Source organism: Cajanus cajan, chromosome 1 (genome assembly GCF_000230855.2).
Source record: "Cajanus cajan strain Asha chromosome 1, NIPB_CcT2T_4, whole genome shotgun sequence".
NCBI classification, from domain to species: Eukaryota; Viridiplantae; Streptophyta; class Magnoliopsida; order Fabales; family Fabaceae; genus Cajanus; species Cajanus cajan.
The window spans coordinates 76,412,294-76,431,795 of record NC_138517.1 but is presented as its reverse complement, the minus strand read 5'-3'; the positions used below and the strand labels follow the sequence as shown (position 1 = coordinate 76,431,795).

The window sequence follows — 19,502 nt, the reverse complement described above, 5'->3', positions numbered from 1 at the left end:
AAAGATTAACTTTATTTTACAAATTTTGACATTTAAATCATTGTCACCATAAATGTTATTATCCTTGAATTCAGATTTATATTAAATCATACTACGATTCAAATTAACACATTTTTTGTCGTGTTATAAGTTGGAAGAATGCACTGATTTTGTCCCGCAGATTAATTTTTTTAGTCTCTCTAATCACGTTTTTATTCAAAAGATTTGAAATCGAAAATGCTTGTGTTATGCCAAGTATATGAGAAAATGTCAGAAGCAATTATTTTAACTTCCTCTAATTTTTTTAAAATAAATTAGGAATCACAAAACATGATAAATTCCACATCCTCTTCAATGAATATCATGATTATACAATTTTTAATAAATTTTAACCAATAAAGGCGATAAAAAATACATTGCTAATACACTTTGAAATGATTATATTTTATGGATGATTTTAAGTATTTAATAATATTATTTAAATATTAACCATAAAACTATGCCTCATCTACTAATTAACTCTTGTATAGCAATATACAACCTACCAGATGGATCCAAAAACCACGACTATACGTATAGTCAATTCAATATCCAATTCGAAGCCTAGAATGCTCCAACTCTACAATGGTTATAAAGACATTGCCAAATGTGAAGAAGGGTCCTTCGTCAAGCGCTGCCATTTAGACAATAATTGAGCTTTCGACAATGAATTGAGATGCAGCACACTCATTCCTTTTCTCATTCAGCTTTCAATCTCAAGATCTCCTTAGCTGTCCTAACCCGGAAGTAAGACATATTTTCCTACAAATCAAAAGAGTAATTCAATTATGAAACAATAAATATTTCTAACAAAATAAATACATTTTTCCTGCTATAAATATAAATGAAACGCTCTATGTCCTACCTGGCTAAAACATAGCTCCAGGCCCCTGCTGTAAAAGTCAGCATATTTGATCATAAACATCCCACAATCATAACTGTTCAGATACACAAATTTTTGTTTAGAAAACACTTCATCAAAAACTGCTGCTAGCTTGAACTATTCAGAGTTGCAACAAATCCTGAAAACTTGGGGCATGCAAAGGCAGAGGAAAAAAAATAAGGAAAAAAAATAGAGCGAGTATTGGAAAATTATTGATGTCAAAATATTTCATTTTTATTCCTCCGAAACTCAAAATTGGAAAAAAGCAACTTTTCTCTCTTTTATTACTCCAATCATTTCTATTTTTATATATATTCGTTATTTCTACAATAAAAGTTGTTCAGATTTGAAATTGTACGGGAAATAGTTCATCATATAAGATTAGCAGATTGCGCGACTAAGACCTACTTCAAATCCCTCTCCCCATCTCCCCTGACCCTAACCACATCAACACCCTCATCTTCGTCTGGTTTGAAGTCATCAAGCCCAACAGAAGACCTTGCAGCAGAACATCCACCTTGAGAAGAAATCTGTGCTCTTCAACATGAGTGCCACTTACAGCCAAATTGAGCTCTCCTATGACCACAGCACAATTGACAAATGCCGCCAGGCATCCCATTCGTTCATTGATGTGGAGGGCGCACCACCATCACCTCCAGCAGTGACAGACGGTGGTTGGCCACATGGTTGCTGGGAAGAGTTGGGGGAGGTATAATCTAGTGTAGAGAGGATGTAGGGTGACTTATGAGGATGAGACTAATTTAGCGGCTAAAAGTAATGGCCCACCATAAACCACCTATCAAGATGACCCGCCCTAGCCTTCATCTAAAAGGAGACATACTTGTGGGTTTTCTTATTTTCAAAATTTTAAAAATCTATAACTCATTATTCATTTCATATATCTTCTATTTCAAAAAGTTGGGGCAAATATCACTAAACTAAATAATCATCTCATGAAGTAATTTACAGATCAGAATACAAACCCATTTTTTTGCATAGGAAGGTCTTTCACACATTCTTTTTCCCAGGTAGTTACATCAATATCTTTTCCAGTCTTGTCATTTACTTCATCCACAAAATATTGAGCCTGAGATACATCAATGACAAACATTAAATAAACCAACAGTCAAATGTAAATACATGCATATCTTTCCTCACTTCTTAAAAAGTAAACTCCTAAAATAAATGTGTTAGTGTTAATACCCAGGTCCTTCATGAAGCAAAATAATGACGTATATATTAAATTTCAAGGCTTCAAAACTTTGTCCCTACAACTTAAACTAAGAAGTGACAACACTTGCAACAATGACTACCTCTGATGTTTTAAGAAGTGTAAGGCACGCTTAGGCACCAAAGGCTAGACAAAGGCCTGCACTTGACCAAAGCAAGTTATATTTATTTGATGTGTTGAACCAACAAGATCAATTGACAATGCTGGATTTCTGGTAAAGCTACGGACAATTTTCATGTGACATAATTAAATTTGTTACTTATATAAGTAGCTTGACATCGAGATAATTGTAATTCAAAATTGGCAGGAACATATATGCAGCATGCTTAAGAAACAGATTTATTTCTACAATGCAAAAAATTATAAATTAATTATCTAAATATTTAAATTCATAAGACAAACCCAAAATATAGAAGTTTAAGCAATAATCACAGCTTAATTGTTAATTAAGTACTTCTCTTATCTTACATTTATTTCCCAATTTATCCATTAAATGAACTTTGATTTCTCTTTATGTTGATTTCATGCAAAACCTCCCTCTACTACAATTGACTTTTTGTCTAATAATTCACTTGATTTTATTGTCAATTACCGGAAAAAGGGATTACAGATGCATGTTTGATCACCGATCTACACAAGTTGTCAATAGCTGAATATGAAATAGACAAATGTGAGTTTAAACCTGCGAAACATACCATCATTATGCATAGTTATGTTTGGCTTGTTTTGAAATTCCGTAGAAATTTAACCTATGAGTAAGTAATTAATGAAATATAAACCATTTTCGTTAACTTAATCTTAAGTGATTTGTTGGCTATATGTAATAAAATACAACAGCACAAGATTTCCAGCAATTGAAAAGAAAGCTGGAAGGCAGGGTCCAAGTTGAAGTAGGACTTGAATATCAAATTTCATGTAATTTAAACATGTCTTCCTCCTTGAACCTTTATTGAAAACATAATCACACACACTACTGATATACAATATGTAGGATAAAACACGTGTGGGGGGAGGGGGGGATTCAATCAAATCACTGTGGCCCAAAATAGCCCACATTGCAAAAGATACAGTTAAGGGAGAAAAATAAAATAAGCACAAAAAACTACAAATTAAATTAATACTTCCACTAATTAGCATTATAGATCTGGGAATATGGAATTTACAGTTAAATTACATGAACAAAAAAATTTACCAGCTTATCTAGCACAGATATATCCTCTCCTTTCATTGAGTCAAGATACTGGAATGTCTTATCTCTCTTATTGATAACTGCCAAGCACCAATGTATGTTTTGATGAATAGGTACAAATATCTGGTAATAACAATAAATCAGGGGGAAAATCAGTACGAAAACCAATTGATTTAGCTAAAAGAAAAATGAAAAATTAGTTCCAACATAATTACTTTATCACATTCAAGTAGACTGTATCCCAATTTCCGTTGGCTTGTCCATCTTCTTACAGATTTGTAATCATAACCCTCTATACCACTTATTAACTGCAATAACATTCAAAATAAAAAGCATAAGCTCCTGACCAATATGACTAAATTACAAATATAATAAAGTGCATACCACATGTAAGACATTCAATTTTTCCCATTTGTAACCTGGATGAGGTGTCTCATTTATAATATTAATGAGTGCCAAACATAAAGAATTTGTCAATCAGAAGCACTAGGATAAAAGGAAATTTTTGGATAAGTTGTGAGCACTAGACTGAAGCACCCCTTATATAAGCTTCAATTTCTATATGCATATGGCATAAAAACCATTATTATATTAAAGTGAAATATCATTAGCATGATATACATGGAGGTTGTAAAACTCTAAACGGAAATTAAATCACCATGTTGGTATAAAATGGTCTGAAAATGGTAGTTTAAATTTTCGCGACTTACACATTATGGATCGGTGCACGTTTGGGAAGTGATTATTTGGGATAATAATTGCTTTTTGGTTTCAAAAGTTCTCGCATGATGTTGGAAAATTCAATAATTTTATTAATGCTAAGCTTACTGCAGTGTTATTGAATGGGAAATTTCCCCCAAGGCTCAAATTTAGGTTCAGAGTATCAAAACAGACCTCTAGCAATTAACATGATGTCATTGAGTTTGGTTTAAAACTAAATTTTTAGGGATATTATTTGCCATGAGATCCCTTTTGATAATTTTAATTTTCTCCATTGTACTTGGTCTCCTTCTACCCCTTTTCATAGAACTAAAATTCATGCAATATACTCTCCCCACTGTCTCTAGTGTGCCATTCTTTGCTCGTGTCCAAATCACCTTAGTAAGTGTTACACCAATATCTTACCATATACCATCATTTTCTATCATGTCTTTTCTTATGTGGCCACACATCCATCTTAACATACTCATTTGTGCTATTCCTTCTTTTTTCTCTTGTTCCTTTAAAACCCAACATCCACTAACACTATCATAGAGTATAGCTTGTATAACAATGCAAACACAATATATAGGTTTTGGAGCATCAATCAACTAACAGTATACAAACACAATAATTTCCTGTTTGAAACATGATTCAAATGATATTATAATAATAATTTCTTGGTCAAATGAAACCAATGCTTCAAGAGAAGGAATACAGACCCCTCTCCTTAACAATGGTAATCATTTGAGGATGGAATGGTTTTTCAGAGTCAACACTAAATAACTATGTGAAGAGGTATTCTACCTTTTTGTAGAAAAAGGTATTGAAAAAATGACATTTCAGAAATTTCTGTGGTTCTCTTTGCTCCCTCTCTTTCAGCAATGCCATGTACAAATTTACCACCTGCACAATAATAGTACATGATCCATCACTGAATTTCATGGTGCAAAACCATCAAATCATGATACAGTCAGGTACAAAATTCCTCTATTCAGCAACTCAAAAAGGGAAAAACAAACAATAAGCAAACAAGTTTACGTCATCGTTTAACCATCCAGTCGGCCTAAGGCACTGAAACTTCTCTCCCGTGATCTCAATGTTAGAATTCTCATGGCTAACCAAGATCGTCCACCTGCAGAAGCAAGCACAAAATGAGCTACAATACAGATTAAACTCTCCCTCCTAACACAGCCAAATCATCAAATCATACCGGTTGGCAGAAAAGGCACGCTCAACCTCATCTTCCTCCTCCCTTGTAAGAGGGACAAAAGGCTCTAGCGGCACTTCCTGTTCCTGAAAACCATAGCAACACTGGGTAAATTGCACTAACATTTACCCTGTTTCTCAGTCCTCAACCAACCCACTGCTATAAACATAACTAACGTCTCATGTTTCTATTCTCTGTTTCCATTAATAACTACAACAACACCACGTCATCTCACTTCACTTCCTATTTCCAAAATTTCAAACTAAGTGGAGGAAACAACAAAAAACTTGGACATCTATAAACAAAGATGACATCCTCACAATAAAAACCAACCAATTCCATAAACAAAACAAGCCCCATAAAAGAACAAACCACTACCAAGCAACAAAAATAACACCTAAGCAACCAAACACAAAAAAATGGGTGATTGCGAAAAGCTAAACAAGCCATCAAGATCACCTCAACGAATTCCTTCTTCTGCCGCAACAAATTAAGAGTCTCCCCGCGCTTCTCATTCAGCTCAATCTCAAAATCCAACCTGTTAATAGTATCACTTCTCCTCCCAACACTCTCAAGCAACTTCCTATACACATGAACACTCGAAAGATCATGCGTCTCGGAACCCCACACCTTCCCTCCACTCACCACCTTCACCTCCTCATTCGTCAACTCCGAGTCAAACGACGCCGTCGACTGTTCCCGAACCCCAACCTTGCCGTCACCATCACCACGCGCCTCTTCCACACTCCAATCCTCGCGACTCCTTAACCGAGGCTCTCCACTCTCCGTCGCATCCACGTCGATCACCCCCTTCTCCTTCTCATTCTCCTTCTCCACCACGAACCTGCATTTCGACAATGCCGAACGTTTCGCCTTCTCGTACTTCGCCGCCAGAACGTTCCCCATGCCGTCGTTAACACTAACCTTAGCGAAGGACCTCGCAAGCTCCAATCTTCGGGACCTGCACGGCGCGTGAACCTCCCTCGCCAGCGGCGTCTTCGCCTCCGGGTACCGGGAGAGTCTGGCGGCGGCGGCGAAGAAGGGAACGGGTCGGGTCGAGAATTTGGAGCGCTTAGCGGGGGAATCGGAAATGACGCGGCTTACGTTCATGCAGTCTTGGGGGCGCTTGCGGTTGATGGCCATGGCACCCATTGATTGGTGGAATTGGAGTGAAGCATGTCCAGGGAGTGAATTTGGGGAATTAGGGTTTGTTCTGTGATGAGTGGGAAGAACGTAACTAAAACCCCACGAGAAACGCGTGGGTTTGGTTTGATGAATGCACGGAAAATGGTGGTGTGAGTGTGGTGGTGTCTTCTTGTCTTGTGTTCTCTTCACTAACTTCAAAAAAAAAAAACATTTTATATATTTCTTTTTTTTATTATTATCGTTTAAGATTATGTAAAAAATTAAGAAAATAATTGATATTTTAATTTTTTTATATATTTATTATTTATTTTTCTATTATATTTTTTAGGTGATTAAAAAATAAATAGGTGTATTAAAAAATAAATAAACACGTTGTTAAATAAATATATATTAATTATTAAGAAAAAAATAAAAATAAAAAATTAATAAATTATTAATTTTAGAAAAATAAATAATAAATAATAATAAAACAATAACAAAACGATTATGAAAAAAAACAGAAGGAGTGCTTATTTTTAGTTTTTGAAACCAAGGAAATTTGGATAGATATTGAATCTTCCAACTTCAAAGGGTTTGAGTGCTTCATAGATATAATATTTTCTGAAAACAAATGAAACATAGACTTCTACTAGGAGATACATACGAAGAATCCAATCCAAATCCAAATGAAGATACTTTAAATATACATGCATAATAATTCATAAGTATGTCCATAGAAATATATTATTTGTCTACTTCTTTTAAATATGTTGAAGTTTGTTATAAATCAAAAAGTTTAGTAGTCTTGCATCTTATTTAAAGTTTTTCATTATTTTCTAGTTTTAAATAAAATTTAACTAGTCAGAAAATTATGTTACTAACAGTCTTAGTGTGTTGAAATATTGACAATTTATTTACTTATTAATTAAGATTTCTTGTTTTAGAGTAACCAAATTCAAAAAACAATAGGGATCACTAGCTAATTAAACTTTTTTTTCCTTTACTTTTACACTCTTTTTCATTTTTTGTAATTTTTTCGAATACCAATTTCTGGACATTAAAGTCCAAAATTTATTTTCAGTAATCAATAGATGTTCTATTATTTAAATTTCATATTAAATACATTTTGAAAAATAAAATTCAAAAGTGTTAAAATTTTAAAATTAAAAAAAAAAAACTAAATTCTCATATGATATCTTTTAACTATGGTCAACAATCATCCTCTTTATCAAGAATTATTAGATTGCCTTTTTTTTCTTATTTTTTTTTCTCTTTTCCAAAGTACAAAAAATTGATATATGCCACACACAAGTTTGAAGATAAAAGGAGTAAAATACCTTGTGACAACATTTGTAATTGTTAGAGCATCAGATAAATCTCAAGTAATCATGAGCATGTTTGTTATGATTTTTATTCAGCGTCTATAAAGAAGATTAAAATATGAAAAGAAGAATCCTTTGAAATAAAATAAAATAAAATAAAAGCAATGAGAATAAATTTTTTTAAAAAAAGTGAAAAAGAGATGTAGAAGCAAAAACTAGCATGCAAAAATAGTATTCATATCATAAATATTTATAAAATAATTAATTTTATATATTTTTTATTGAAGTGTTGGACAAAACCAAAATATTCCTCAACTAAGAGTTAAAGACTAATTCTTGATATATTAACATCTTTTTAAGAGATTGACATTTTTCAATAGATGTTCATCTATATGTACGTGTACGAAGATCAAATTTTTGATCATGTTGATTATCTACCAAACATGTTATACCATATTAATAAATTAATTTCATATTAATGCATGTATAAATAATTTTTTACATAGTTAACTTGTATCATTAATTTACCAAAGACAATTTTACTTAGGTTAAGTAGAATCACTAAGAGCAACAAAATTTACCTTCCGAAAATTTAAAACAATTGCATACTTTAGACTCAAACTAAAAGTTGTTGGTTAAAATGGAACAATTTCATATTAGTTGATCCATGAATTTGATAATTAATACTTTAATTAAAATATACAGAAAGAAATATTCTTCAACTCATTTTAGTTATTGTGTGTTTTTTTTCTTTTTTTGCTTTTGTAATGATTACCTTTCACCAAACATATTTGGTGTATGAAAGACAATGAGTAGAGACATTCAAACTAGGTTTGCTCCATTCATAAAAATGTGTATCATTCCTCTACGAAAAAAAAATACATATATATATATATATATATATATATATATCAAACTATTGGCCTCTTACTTAAGGAACAAGAGTCTTTATCAATCCTTCTAACCTATGTTGGTAATAAAATTTCATCATGTCAGAGGCTTAAGTGAGTCAAGTCACAATCAATATGTGATGCTTGAACCGTAATAATTAAATGGAAATGATTGTACTTAAACTATCAAGTAGTGGTAAGCACTCTGTGATATACTAAATATTCACAATTTCATATACATATGTCTTCGTATTAATACGATACCGTCCATTTTAAACTTAAATTCTCATGCTCCTTAAAAATCTATTATCAATGACATGTGTTTTAATAAATTTATATATTTTTTTATCAATGTGAGATTTTAATTATATTCCAACACATTCAATTCAACACATCTTACTATAAATAATTCAAATAATAAGATTTAATAACATTCCACTTCTTCTATTATATTAAACTAATTTCATCATTTCAAACGGTCTTGAAAAAAAGGTTTAAAAAAAGTTGCAGATAAAATTGAGAGTGCGAACACAAAAGTTACATATATTATGCTACATGGATTTGTCCATTTAAAGTACATTAGGATAAAATAAATAATATGTTGACTAGAAATCCACTATTAATAGTCCCAACACATCAATGATCTGTCATGTATGTGTACGTAATATTGATCGTTAATTTTTTTCATCAATAACTAAGATACTTACTTTGCCATCTTAAGTGAATTACTCACTTTTTTTTATGACTAAAGGGTAAAAGCCTAAATATTATCGAATAAAGGACGTGACAATTTTGTCTACCAAGGGGAGCCATGCTACGAAAGAAGGGTGTCCTATTAAAAATTTGTAATCCAAAAGCTATGTTGCCAAGCTACTATAGTGAAAGTAACTTTCATTTTATCACAATTGATGTTATGAAATATGGGGTTAAACTTGACTTGTTTGACCAATTGGTAACCAATTCGAGAAAGTTATTATTACTATTCTATGTATTTTCTTCATTCTAATCACATGCACATTCTCTATTATTTAGTACTTAATATAAGTTTAACACATAAGTTAGTGTGACTAATTTTTTGAGATTTCTTAATTAAGTTTTTAAACTATTTTTTTAATTAGGTATTATATATATATATATATATATATATATATATATATATATATATATTATAATTTAGTTCTCTTATTTAAAAGTTTGCTCACTACAATTCATGAATATACATAATTAAATTATTAGGTTTCAATCTTTATTCATTAAAATTCTTGTAATCTTTCTAATCATGAATATCCCAAACTCTTAATTTATAATCACTTAACTTTGCTTGTGAAAATAATTCATCAATTTGTTTCCAAACTCTAAAATTGAGACTCCATATATAAAGATGTAAAGAATATTTTGTCAAATTTTATGGATTATAAATGGACCACTTATTCTAGCGACTAAATTACAAAAAAATATAAATAAAAAAATGAAAGATCTAATTACAATTTTTTTTAGTTTAGAACCTAATTAAAAATCTCTAAAGTCTGAGAATCAAATGATATATTAAACCTTTTTAATATTTATAAAAAAAAATTAAAATAGTAGCTATTTATGTTATTTTATTATAACTTTTATCTTGATTTATTTTTACAATTCTTTTACTTAAAACTTAACTTTTATATCAACTTTTTATACATTCTCAATTTTTTTAAAAAAAGAATTACTATTTTCTGCACTATATTCAATTAATTAATTATTTAAATATATACCAAAAAAATTAGTTATTTAAATTAGTTATATATCATTATCTTGTATATAAATAAAATATTTTTTTCTTCAAAATCCAAGAATAGTTTACCAATGACAAATTAGTAATAGAGGAAGGATTTAAAAATAAATAATAATAATAATAATAATAATAATAATAATAACAATAACAATAAAGAGCAAGGAAAAACAGACATCTGACAGAAACAAAAAAAAAAAATCAACTAATAATTGCAGCCAAACTGGATTTTTTAAAACCCAAAACTTCAAAATTTTCTTACATAATATCCTAGTCTAATTAATATTGAACTACTGAAAGGGTGATAGGTGAAACATCAAAATGCTAAAAAATATTGATCTTCCATGCATAGTAGACCAGTGTCTTCTGACTTTGGTGCCGCATGTTGGAAATTAAGTACATCAACTGTGTCCTTGTTAGAATCCATTTAAGCTGATCTATTGGAGTACTCCTTAACCAATGCCCCAAAAAGTGAATGCCTTTCTAGCAAACGTGATGGCCTATCAAATTCCTTTGCAAGGCCTGTCAAAATATCAAACACCCCACAACTCATTTCTTTAGCACTTTCTTAATCGCAGAAAAATTGTATTGAAATAGTAAAAATATTTGTAATGGTAAAAGCTGCACATTATGACATTTGATGTTACTGCTCAAGTTCTTGATTCTTAATATTTGGTTTGAGTCTTGCACAATTTCAATGGATACAAAAAGTTACACCTATTCATATATTCTATTTTGACTAATATTATATCTTAAACACTAAAGAGGACAACAATAAATAAGATTAATTCATAATATGAAATTTGTTTTTTATTTATATATTCTATTTTGATCACATCACTATTGCCCGTTGAATGTGCACAAGAGATCATAATCATAAATAACATGATTACCTGCATCAATGACTAAAACCCTGTCACAATCCATGACCGTTGGTATTCTGTGAGCAATGCTGATAATTGTACGATCTGCAAAGTCCTCACGGATGATCTTTTGTATCACAACATCAGTTTGTGAATCAACGGATGCTGTTGCCTCATCCATGAATAGTATTTTGCTACGTTTTAGCATGATCCTTCCCAAGCAAAGAAGCTGCCTTTGCCCCACACTCCAGTTGTCTCCACCATCAACCACTAAGAAATAAATAGTAATGTAAACTATGTCAGCTCATACTTTCACCAAGTAAAACATCATACAGCAATATCAACATCTTAAGCTATGTTTTCTAACCACATTGGACTAAACTATTAAAGGGAGATTTATGTGAGGAGTTGATACCTGAAGCCTCAAGTTTCTCAGGCTTTGCAGCCACCACATCTTTCAGTTGGCAGCGCTCAAGGCTCTGCATTAAACAGCAAATTATTGGTTTTTTTTAGAAGCTCAAATTACTAATTGAAGTGCATTCATGCTTTCATGCATGTGACATGACTTTTCTATTAGGATAAAACTTATATATAATTCTTTAAGTGTTGTTTGTTTAGTTTTTTCAGTTAGAATTGGACTTTCACCTCAACAATCTACATAATATTTTAATGCAAACTTTTATTACACAGATCATTGAGGTGAAATTCCAATTCTGATATGAAATCAACACTAATAACACTTAGATACTGTATCTAAGTTTTGTCTTTTCAACAAATCACAGGATTATGGTTCAAACAAGCAAACATGCATGTTGCTTCTTTGAACTGGATACCTTCCAAATTTCTTCTTCTGAATACAGTCCAAGGGGGTCAATGTTGCTTCGTACTGTTCCTTGAAAGAGGACAGGCTCTTGAGGAATGATTCCAAATCGAGACCTCAGATCATGAAGGCCCACAGTGCAAATGTTGATCCCATCAACGATTATTTTCCCAGCTGAAGGCTCAATCAACCTAAATAGCACCTGAATGAGGGTTGATTTCCCACTACCTGTACGACCAACAACACCAATCTTTTCTCCTCCTTGAATGCTGAGAGAGACTCCCTTGAGAACTAGAGGAGTATTTGGACGATACCGAACCTGATCACCATTTAACAACAAAGATTAAATATGTAGTAGTTATTGAATGTATGTTACCTATATGAGAATTTCATCATCAGTACCATGACTTAAAAAAACAATTTTCCACCATAGAATTGCATTATATGCCTACACTTTTTTGCATAAGAAAAGGGGTTGTAAGTTGTATAACTTATCCCAAGTAAAATGGATATCAACAACCCCACAAAAGATAATTGGTGCAATTAATTATGTACTTCAAGATGGTTGGTATAGGGTTGTTTAACGTCATTTTTACTCAAGTTACACAACCTCATAAAAATGATCAAAGTTCCCTTCAATTCAAATGTTTTCTTCTGGATTCAAATGATCAAAGTCAACATCATTATGACTACCATGTACCTGCAAATTGTTTAACTCAATATTGCCTTGACTAGGCCAATTCTGAGGAGGAGACCTATCAGCAATTTTCCATGGAGCTTCTGAGGGAAGGTTGGTGAACTGCTTTATTCTCTCAACTGAAACCATTTTGTTCTCAACAGAGCAAGTCATGGTTATGGTTAATGACAAGAGACTACTGAGAGCCAGGCCATAGGACAAAGATAAACCAACATATTCTGCAACAAGTGGAATAATCCTTGGTCAGTGGTCACTAATATTTATCTAAATATAATGTATGCAATGCATGTGATCTCATAAATAAATAATTCTGTACTACAATACAAATGCTACTGTTTAGTTCATCTGAAATAGAGGATTAACCATATATCACATGTTGGAATTGCAGTGGGGTATACCTGGCTTAATAATAGCACTAGGCAAAAAGATCATGAAAATAGTGGAAATGCAAAGGAAAACCACTCCCAGGTAGTCCAAGCGAAAGCCAAGCCATTCATTAGCACCATTGTTGTGGAAATCCATTCTCAGACTAGCATTGACTCTATCAATATTTTCTTGAGAAAATAAGTTCTGCTTTCTGAAGCCACGGATGGTCATAACACCAGCAATGGTTTCTGAAAAGTGATGAATCACAGGAGCTTTGGTGATAGAATCAAGGCGAGTCAATTCCCGAGATGATGCAAGGTAATATTTCTGCAAACCAGAACAAGTGTCAAAATGCTGGATATTTTGTTTTACACGTAGAGACTATGTGATCTAGGGCTATCTAACAATTCACTAACCATGCACAAAAAAAATACAAGAAGGCTGGATTACAACTTCATAAAATGGAAGACTAAATGTCAAATTCATTATCTTGAACATCTAAGATTACTAGGAACAAAAACACCCGAAAAAATTCAACAAAAATCAATAAGAGTAGACATATCATACCCGATACCAGTTGTTGAGCCAGAACAGTGGAATTAAGAGGAAGATCGTCTCCCAAGCATTTTGGCACGTCACAAAGAAGATGCTGACTAATGAGAAGTACGCTACCATTACAAAGTTTGTTAACATTGGAATTGATATATCAACCCAAAGTATATCAGTAGATACCTAAACAGTTCATAATAAGAGGAGAAAATACTGTTAAATTCAAACACTTATTCAAAGAATATGCTAGTTTTTGTTTGCATGAAGAAATTAACATGAAAAGGGGCGTTAATAGTAAAACTCACACGACTCAATATTCTGCCAGAAGGAGTGGTGTCAAAGAATGACATAGGTGCATGCAGGATGCTTTGAAGCATTCCAGTGAAGAAGCTTTGAGATGTCTTTAGACCCCAATAGGTAAATAAGAGTGATCTGATCATCACCACAACACAAACAACAGCTGCTATGATAGCATAGACAATAATGAATGTAGAATGAGGAAACACAGAATCTTCTGCAGTTCCAATTGCTAGCCAGTAGTCACCAGCCAAGAAGGATAAAATCCATGCTAAAGACATTGCTAGCATCAGTGCAACACCCCACCACCCAAATGCTTCAGTGAAGTAATGCTTATACACTTTAAGGTTCACACTGCCTGTTTCTTTTTCCTCATCTTCAATGAGCTTTGCTTTATCCTTGTCTGACTTAGATTGATCTTGAGGTTGCTTTTCAGTTGACTTTTCCTTTTCTTTTGAAGGGATGCGAGCAAGTTTTGGAGACTGGGCAGTATCATCATCACCTTTGTCTCTAGACTCTGCAATCTCCATAGAGGATTCATGAGCAGCCACAAGTGCACCGAAATCCAGGCCTGCTTTGAGAAGTTCATCATACTTCCCACTTTGCACGATTTCCCCCTCTTTCATCACCTTCATGTTGGTATCAAAAACAAAGCAAAAGTGCTCAGTTGAAAGAACTAGACTATTTGAGGTTATTTGTTGTGGAATAAGTAATAAGGACCTCTGAAATGTAAATTAAGCTTAATCTAAGAAAATAAATCTTATAATAACAGGGTATTAGATGGGAGTCAAGAATGCATTATGCAATTTTTTTTTTTTTTTTTTTTGGTGAAAACATGATGAAGTATATACGAGTATTTTTAATCGGTAAGATAGATTTCATTAACGATGAAAATAAGGACTGAACATAAGACGGAGTACATGAGTATAAACGTACCATTATAGAGTCAACGTTATGCAAGAAGTCAACTTGGTGGGTTACAAGTAAAATGGTCTTATTTTTTAGAGCTCCCATAATACATTCCTGCAACAAGGTGGAGAAATTAGAAACCCCGGTTTTTTAATTGTATTAGAACAAGCAATTCATTTATAATGAAAGCCAAAAATCCTGTTGATTGATCCAATGGTTATGGCAAAATATTTCATGGTCTATGTGTATTTGGTATGCATAGATAATGTTTAAATTTTCTTCTGGTCTAACAAACATTGTATCAGTAAAACTAAAAACTATAAAATGCTTAAGAAACTGGAGCTAGTGAGCAATGTTTGTGGTGCTGCACTTACCTTAAAAATAGATGATCCAGTTTGTGCATCAACAGCACTGAATACATCGTCAAGGAGATAGATGTCAGAGTCTTGGTATACAGCTCTAGCAAGTTGTACACGTTGCTTCTGGCCACCACTGAGGTTAATGCCCCGTTCTCCAATCTCAGTCTGGTCTCCATATTCCATCATTTCAAGATCCTTTTCCAGGCAGCACACTCTTAAAGCTTCCTTGTACTTCTCTCTGTTCATAGGCAAACCAAACAATATGTTTTCTTGGATGGTTGCATTCTGAATCCATGATGTCTGTGCTACATAGGCTATTGACCCACAAACGCTTACCTATAATATTTAAGATAAGTAAAAAGAGAAAGTAATGATGAAAACTGTGAACAATACAAGTAATTTTTCACATAGTAGAAACATTCACAGATCAAGTTAACACCCTTTAAGGACATTTAAAAAGTACAATGGCAAATTTTTGCAATTGTGCTATTGAAGAGCCTCTGCATCCAATTTCACCATTTAAAAGAGAAATCCAGATATGCATTAACAACCAATAAAGTGTCTGCTAGTTCTGATGAATAACTAAAACCAAATTATGGTCATAAATGAGTGAAATATCATAGATTCATAATATTTTAATAAACCATAGGGTTCTATTGGTTATTATTGGTTTTCCCAACTGCCAAAGCGTTATAAAAATGTCAACTTTGACGGAAATCCAGTTTCTGCTAGTATTGGATTGCTGGTTGTTTCTCTAAACTAGTTTTATAAGATTGAGTTAGGTCTAAATTAATTTAGTATTGTTGGATTTATTGTGCTATCCCTTATCGGACAACCCGTATATGTTAGGTCTAAATCTACTTTCTTAAGAGTTTCTGCCATGAACATTTTCATTCACAACTACCATCAAGAAAGACATTGTAAATTTGTAATAGAAGGAAAGGGGCCAAGATTAGGCATTAAAGCATTGATCAAGGTTAGTATCCAAAGTTATGTTTATGATGAAGAACAACTTGTAATACGAATCCTGAAAAAATCAATGTTCGTGTTCTTCAATTTGAGGGAGTGGATCTCCTTGTATATATTGAATTTATACATAACACTGTCACGTGAACATTTGTGACTGTCTCTTTCTTTGTAGGTAGTATTAAATATGTGGGGCATTATCAAGATTCCTAACATTTTGCATGTCTCTTTCTCTGCAGGCATGCGCATTATGAATATTCCTAAATATTACGAAGAGAAAGACACAGAATTTGTGAACAGGAAAGGAATGCATCAACAACTACACTAATCTTCTAAGCAACAAGATGCGATTAAACTGCAGCAATGCAGTGCACAAAACAACATAGATTCATCCAGAGTAATCACATACCTTTCCTGATATCTTGTACATTTCCCCCAACACAGAAGCCAACAACGAAGACTTGCCTGACCCAACTGTTCCCACAACAGCAGCATGGTCCCCTTTCTTGATTTCCAACTCTTCAACTCTCAGTGCCACACTCCCATCTGCATCATCCCACGAGAATTTCCCATCTTTTATCTCCACAGCATAGTGACCATCACAGCCACTCACTCTTTGCACTGCACCCTCATCCATTTCCTTACTCATCAAGAACTCATCCAACCTCCCAAGCGAAATCATCGCTTGGGAAATCAAGATAAGAGCCTGAGGAAAAGTTCTCACCGGCTCTTGCAATATCTTGATCACAGAAGTAATAGTGAACACAGTGCCAGCATTCAAAGGAACACCCAACAAGGTAGCAGTTCCAAATGTGAGAACAGTTACCAACAAAGGAGCAGTGGTCAGAACCCCCATGTTAACAGCAAAGTAGTACAAGAACTTTCCAATCCAACCATGTTCGGCTTCGCGAAACTGTTGAATCTTATTGCCAAAGTACTCTTCCCACGCTTGGAACTTGATGACACGCATGTTGTTGAGCAACTCATTCGTTGCCTTCATCCTCAAGTCACGGCTCGTCATTATCCTGAACTGGAAGCTGTTGCTCTTCTTGGTGCGAAATAGAGTGAAAATAAACACCAAAGTGGTTCCAAGCAGTGCTGCAAGCGCGGACAAGCCAACATAGTTATAAATAAGGCCTAAAGCTGCTGCTACTTGCAGTGGCATCAACCATATGGGGTGAAACTGCATCATCAAATCTGAGAGTTGTTGTGCATCAACAGCCATGTGATTCACAATCTGGCCAGTGCCATGAGTTTGCCTTGAAGAACTTGAGAGTCTCAAACCCTTTTTGTACACAGAAGTGATGATGCTGGAGCGAATGAGCATGCCTAGTTTCTGAGAGTGGAAATTGAACTGGTGCACGCTGAGGACCTCAACTGATTTTGCCAAATACAGGATGAGTATCAGAACAAGGCCTTCATAGGGAGTGCTGTTTTCCCTTGAGGTGAAGTCAACGAAACTCTGAATAAGCATTGGACCAATGTACATAACCGCGAGCCTTATAACTGCAAGGAAGCCAGTGAAGGCTATGTGCTTCCAGAAGGATCTAAACAAGGTCAGTCCAACCGGGTGCTTGCTGCTGTCCTCTGGCTTTGGCCAATTGCTTTGGAAAAGTTCTGACATCTTTTCTGCTCGGAATTCAATAGGGAGAGATGGCACATCTTCAAGCTTGAGGGGTGTTTTGTACCCTCTATTCAGCAAAGGGTTCATCCAAAACCACACTGTTTTGGACAAAAACGAAGCATAGGCATAAGGACTCAAAGTTCTGTCATTGGAAAGGCACTGATATGCTCTCACTACATCAGAAATTCTAATCACTTGAATCCCCGTTGACCCTTTCATTGCTACCAAGAAAAGGAACGCAGATAATGGAAGATTGACCAACGAGAATACATCATCCACTCTCAAACTAATCTCCAACCTCGCTCCATCAACAGTTACCAAGCGAACAATGGCTGAAGTAGCAAACAAGCATGAAACCACCAAGTTCGCCATCCAATAGATTCTCAGAGATAAAGGGTGCTTTGCAGCTTTGAACTTCTTCTCGTGAACCATTAGGATCACAACCACTATGTTGGCTATTGCTTGAAAGACCCGAAACAGTGCCTCTATTAGTTTCCATGAAGCAAAGTTGGTTTGAGTGAAGGCCAAGATGGCTAGAACCGTGTAAGCTGTGGCCAAAAGGGTGGTTACCAAGAAGGGTAGTTTGAACCACAAGGTGACTTTGTAGTCAGAGTCTTTGTCTTGCAGAAGGGGTTTGGTGATGGTGGAGTTGGTATTGAAAGTGAACCGAGAATAGAGTTTGTGAGCTGCGAAGGCTAAGAGAGAGAGCAAGAAGATGAGATCAAGGGCTGAAAGAAGAAGTCGTTGGGGACATGGAGATAGGAAGATGAACCTTAGCCACTGAAGTAGGAATTGTGATGAAGGGGAAGATGAATCTATGTCCAAAGAGGAACATAAGGGGGAAGTAAGCCATGAAGGTGAAGCAAAAGAAGAAGAAGAAGAAGACATGTTCGAATGGTGTGACGTTAAACTTAGATAAATCATATATAATATGATATGTGTGATAAGTGAAGGTTATTACTAGTAGTTATCATGAATTGGTGCAAGTGTAAGTTGGTAACAAGATTTCATACATGATGTATGATTGAAGAAATGAGGGCTAGTGAGAAATGAGAAAAGAAGAGGATAATGAAGAAAGGAAGAGTGGGGTCTCTGAGGTGTGAAAGGAAATGTGTGTTTTTCTATTAGGCTTTGCTTGTGGAGTGGATTGCGAATTAGAATAAAATAAGTTCCATGCGAACCACGCATCTAGAACAACAACTAGCGTCGCACTTTGAGAAATACTACAATTTTTTATAATATTTTTACACAACCAAGGTCAGTTTGCTATGCCAATTGCCAAAGAGGATCCACCGTCTAAAGGTACCTAGGCCATTTAATCGGCCAAAATTGATAAAAAAAAGAAGAACAAAATTTAAAGTATATCAATAACATCATTTAATTTCACTAATTCTATTTAAAACAAATAACCTAATTTTCTAAATTTCTTTTTCTTAAAACTTGATATTAAGAATGAAAATAATTACTAAAAATATAATCTTAATATATAGAATTAAATAAAGACATATTTCGAAATAGAAAAGGGAGTATATGATATTTTTAGATGACATACATTTAAGCTTTCAGTTTGCAAATGAGATTTAATGAAAGTAAGAGAAATAGTAAAATTATGCATAAGTTAAACAAATTTAAAGTTTTATAATTTGAAATAAGTCAAGTGCAAACTATAATTTTGTCTCATTTAATATTTCGTTCGCTTAAAATGACTAAAATTTAA

The 19,502-nt window shown here is 33.7% G+C and overlaps 2 protein-coding genes across 9 annotated transcripts; both read right to left on the bottom strand.

The window, feature by feature from the left end:
- Nucleotides 1-402: 402 nt before the first annotated feature.
- On the bottom strand, nucleotides 403-6,540 carry ESD4 (Cysteine proteinases superfamily protein). 8 transcript variants are annotated; one of them, XR_014428864.1, is made up of 10 exons: nucleotides 5,690-6,540; nucleotides 5,234-5,316; nucleotides 5,062-5,155; nucleotides 4,828-4,926; nucleotides 3,537-3,629; nucleotides 3,325-3,444; nucleotides 2,725-2,814; nucleotides 2,215-2,270; nucleotides 1,885-1,988; nucleotides 883-956 (listed from the first exon to the last, which is right to left on the bottom strand). XR_014428864.1 is itself a non-coding variant. In XM_020366096.3 (9 exons), exons 1-9 carry the CDS (start codon nucleotides 6,380-6,382, stop codon nucleotides 718-720), a joined length of 1,422 nt encoding a protein of 473 aa, XP_020221685.1. In that variant the 5' UTR covers nucleotides 6,383-6,538; the 3' UTR covers nucleotides 403-717. The 8 variants fall into 8 exon arrangements, 3 of the variants coding, with proteins under 3 accessions (XP_020221685.1, XP_020221686.1, XP_082919088.1); XR_014428852.1 differs by having other exon boundaries at nucleotides 2,725-2,781; XM_020366096.3 differs by lacking the exons at nucleotides 2,215-2,270; nucleotides 2,725-2,814 and adding an exon at nucleotides 403-780 and having other exon boundaries at nucleotides 884-956; nucleotides 5,690-6,538.
- A 3,979-nt stretch (nucleotides 6,541-10,519) lies between these two features.
- Nucleotides 10,520-18,916, bottom strand: LOC109804060 (ABC transporter C family member 14). Its single transcript, XM_020365813.3, has 11 exons — nucleotides 16,571-18,916; nucleotides 15,211-15,531; nucleotides 14,864-14,950; nucleotides 13,936-14,556; nucleotides 13,649-13,813; nucleotides 13,114-13,408; nucleotides 12,719-12,933; nucleotides 12,032-12,337; nucleotides 11,614-11,677; nucleotides 11,229-11,468; nucleotides 10,520-10,857 (listed from the first exon to the last, which is right to left on the bottom strand). The coding sequence occupies exons 1-11, from the start codon at nucleotides 18,707-18,709 to the stop codon at nucleotides 10,763-10,765; spliced, it is 4,548 nt and encodes a 1,515-aa protein (XP_020221402.1). The 5' UTR covers nucleotides 18,710-18,916; the 3' UTR covers nucleotides 10,520-10,762.
- Nucleotides 18,917-19,502: the final 586 nt, after the last annotated feature.

Bases quoted from the DNA above. Each gene is read 5' to 3' on its own strand.
- ESD4 (XM_020366096.3), bottom strand. From the start codon at position 6,382: ATGGGTGCCATGGCCATCAACCGCAAGCGCCCCCAAGACTGCATGAAC. The intron at 5,317-5,689 runs GTGATCTTGATG...TATGGTTTTCAG, and splicing joins AGAAGAAGGAATTCGTTGAG to GAACAGGAAGTGCCGCTAGA. The intron at 781-883 runs GTAGGACATAGA...TTTGATTTGTAG, and splicing joins TGGAGCTATGTTTTAGCCAG to GAAAATATGTCTTACTTCCG.
- LOC109804060 (XM_020365813.3), bottom strand. From the start codon at position 18,709: ATGATTTATCTAAGTTTAACGTCACACCATTCGAACATGTCTTCTTCT. The intron at 13,814-13,935 runs GTGAGTTTTACT...TGAACTGTTTAG, and splicing joins CTGGCAGAATATTGAGTCGT to GTATCTACTGATATACTTTG. The intron at 12,338-12,718 runs GTACATGGTAGT...AATGGTGATCAG, and splicing joins TTGAGTTAAACAATTTGCAG to GTTCGGTATCGTCCAAATAC.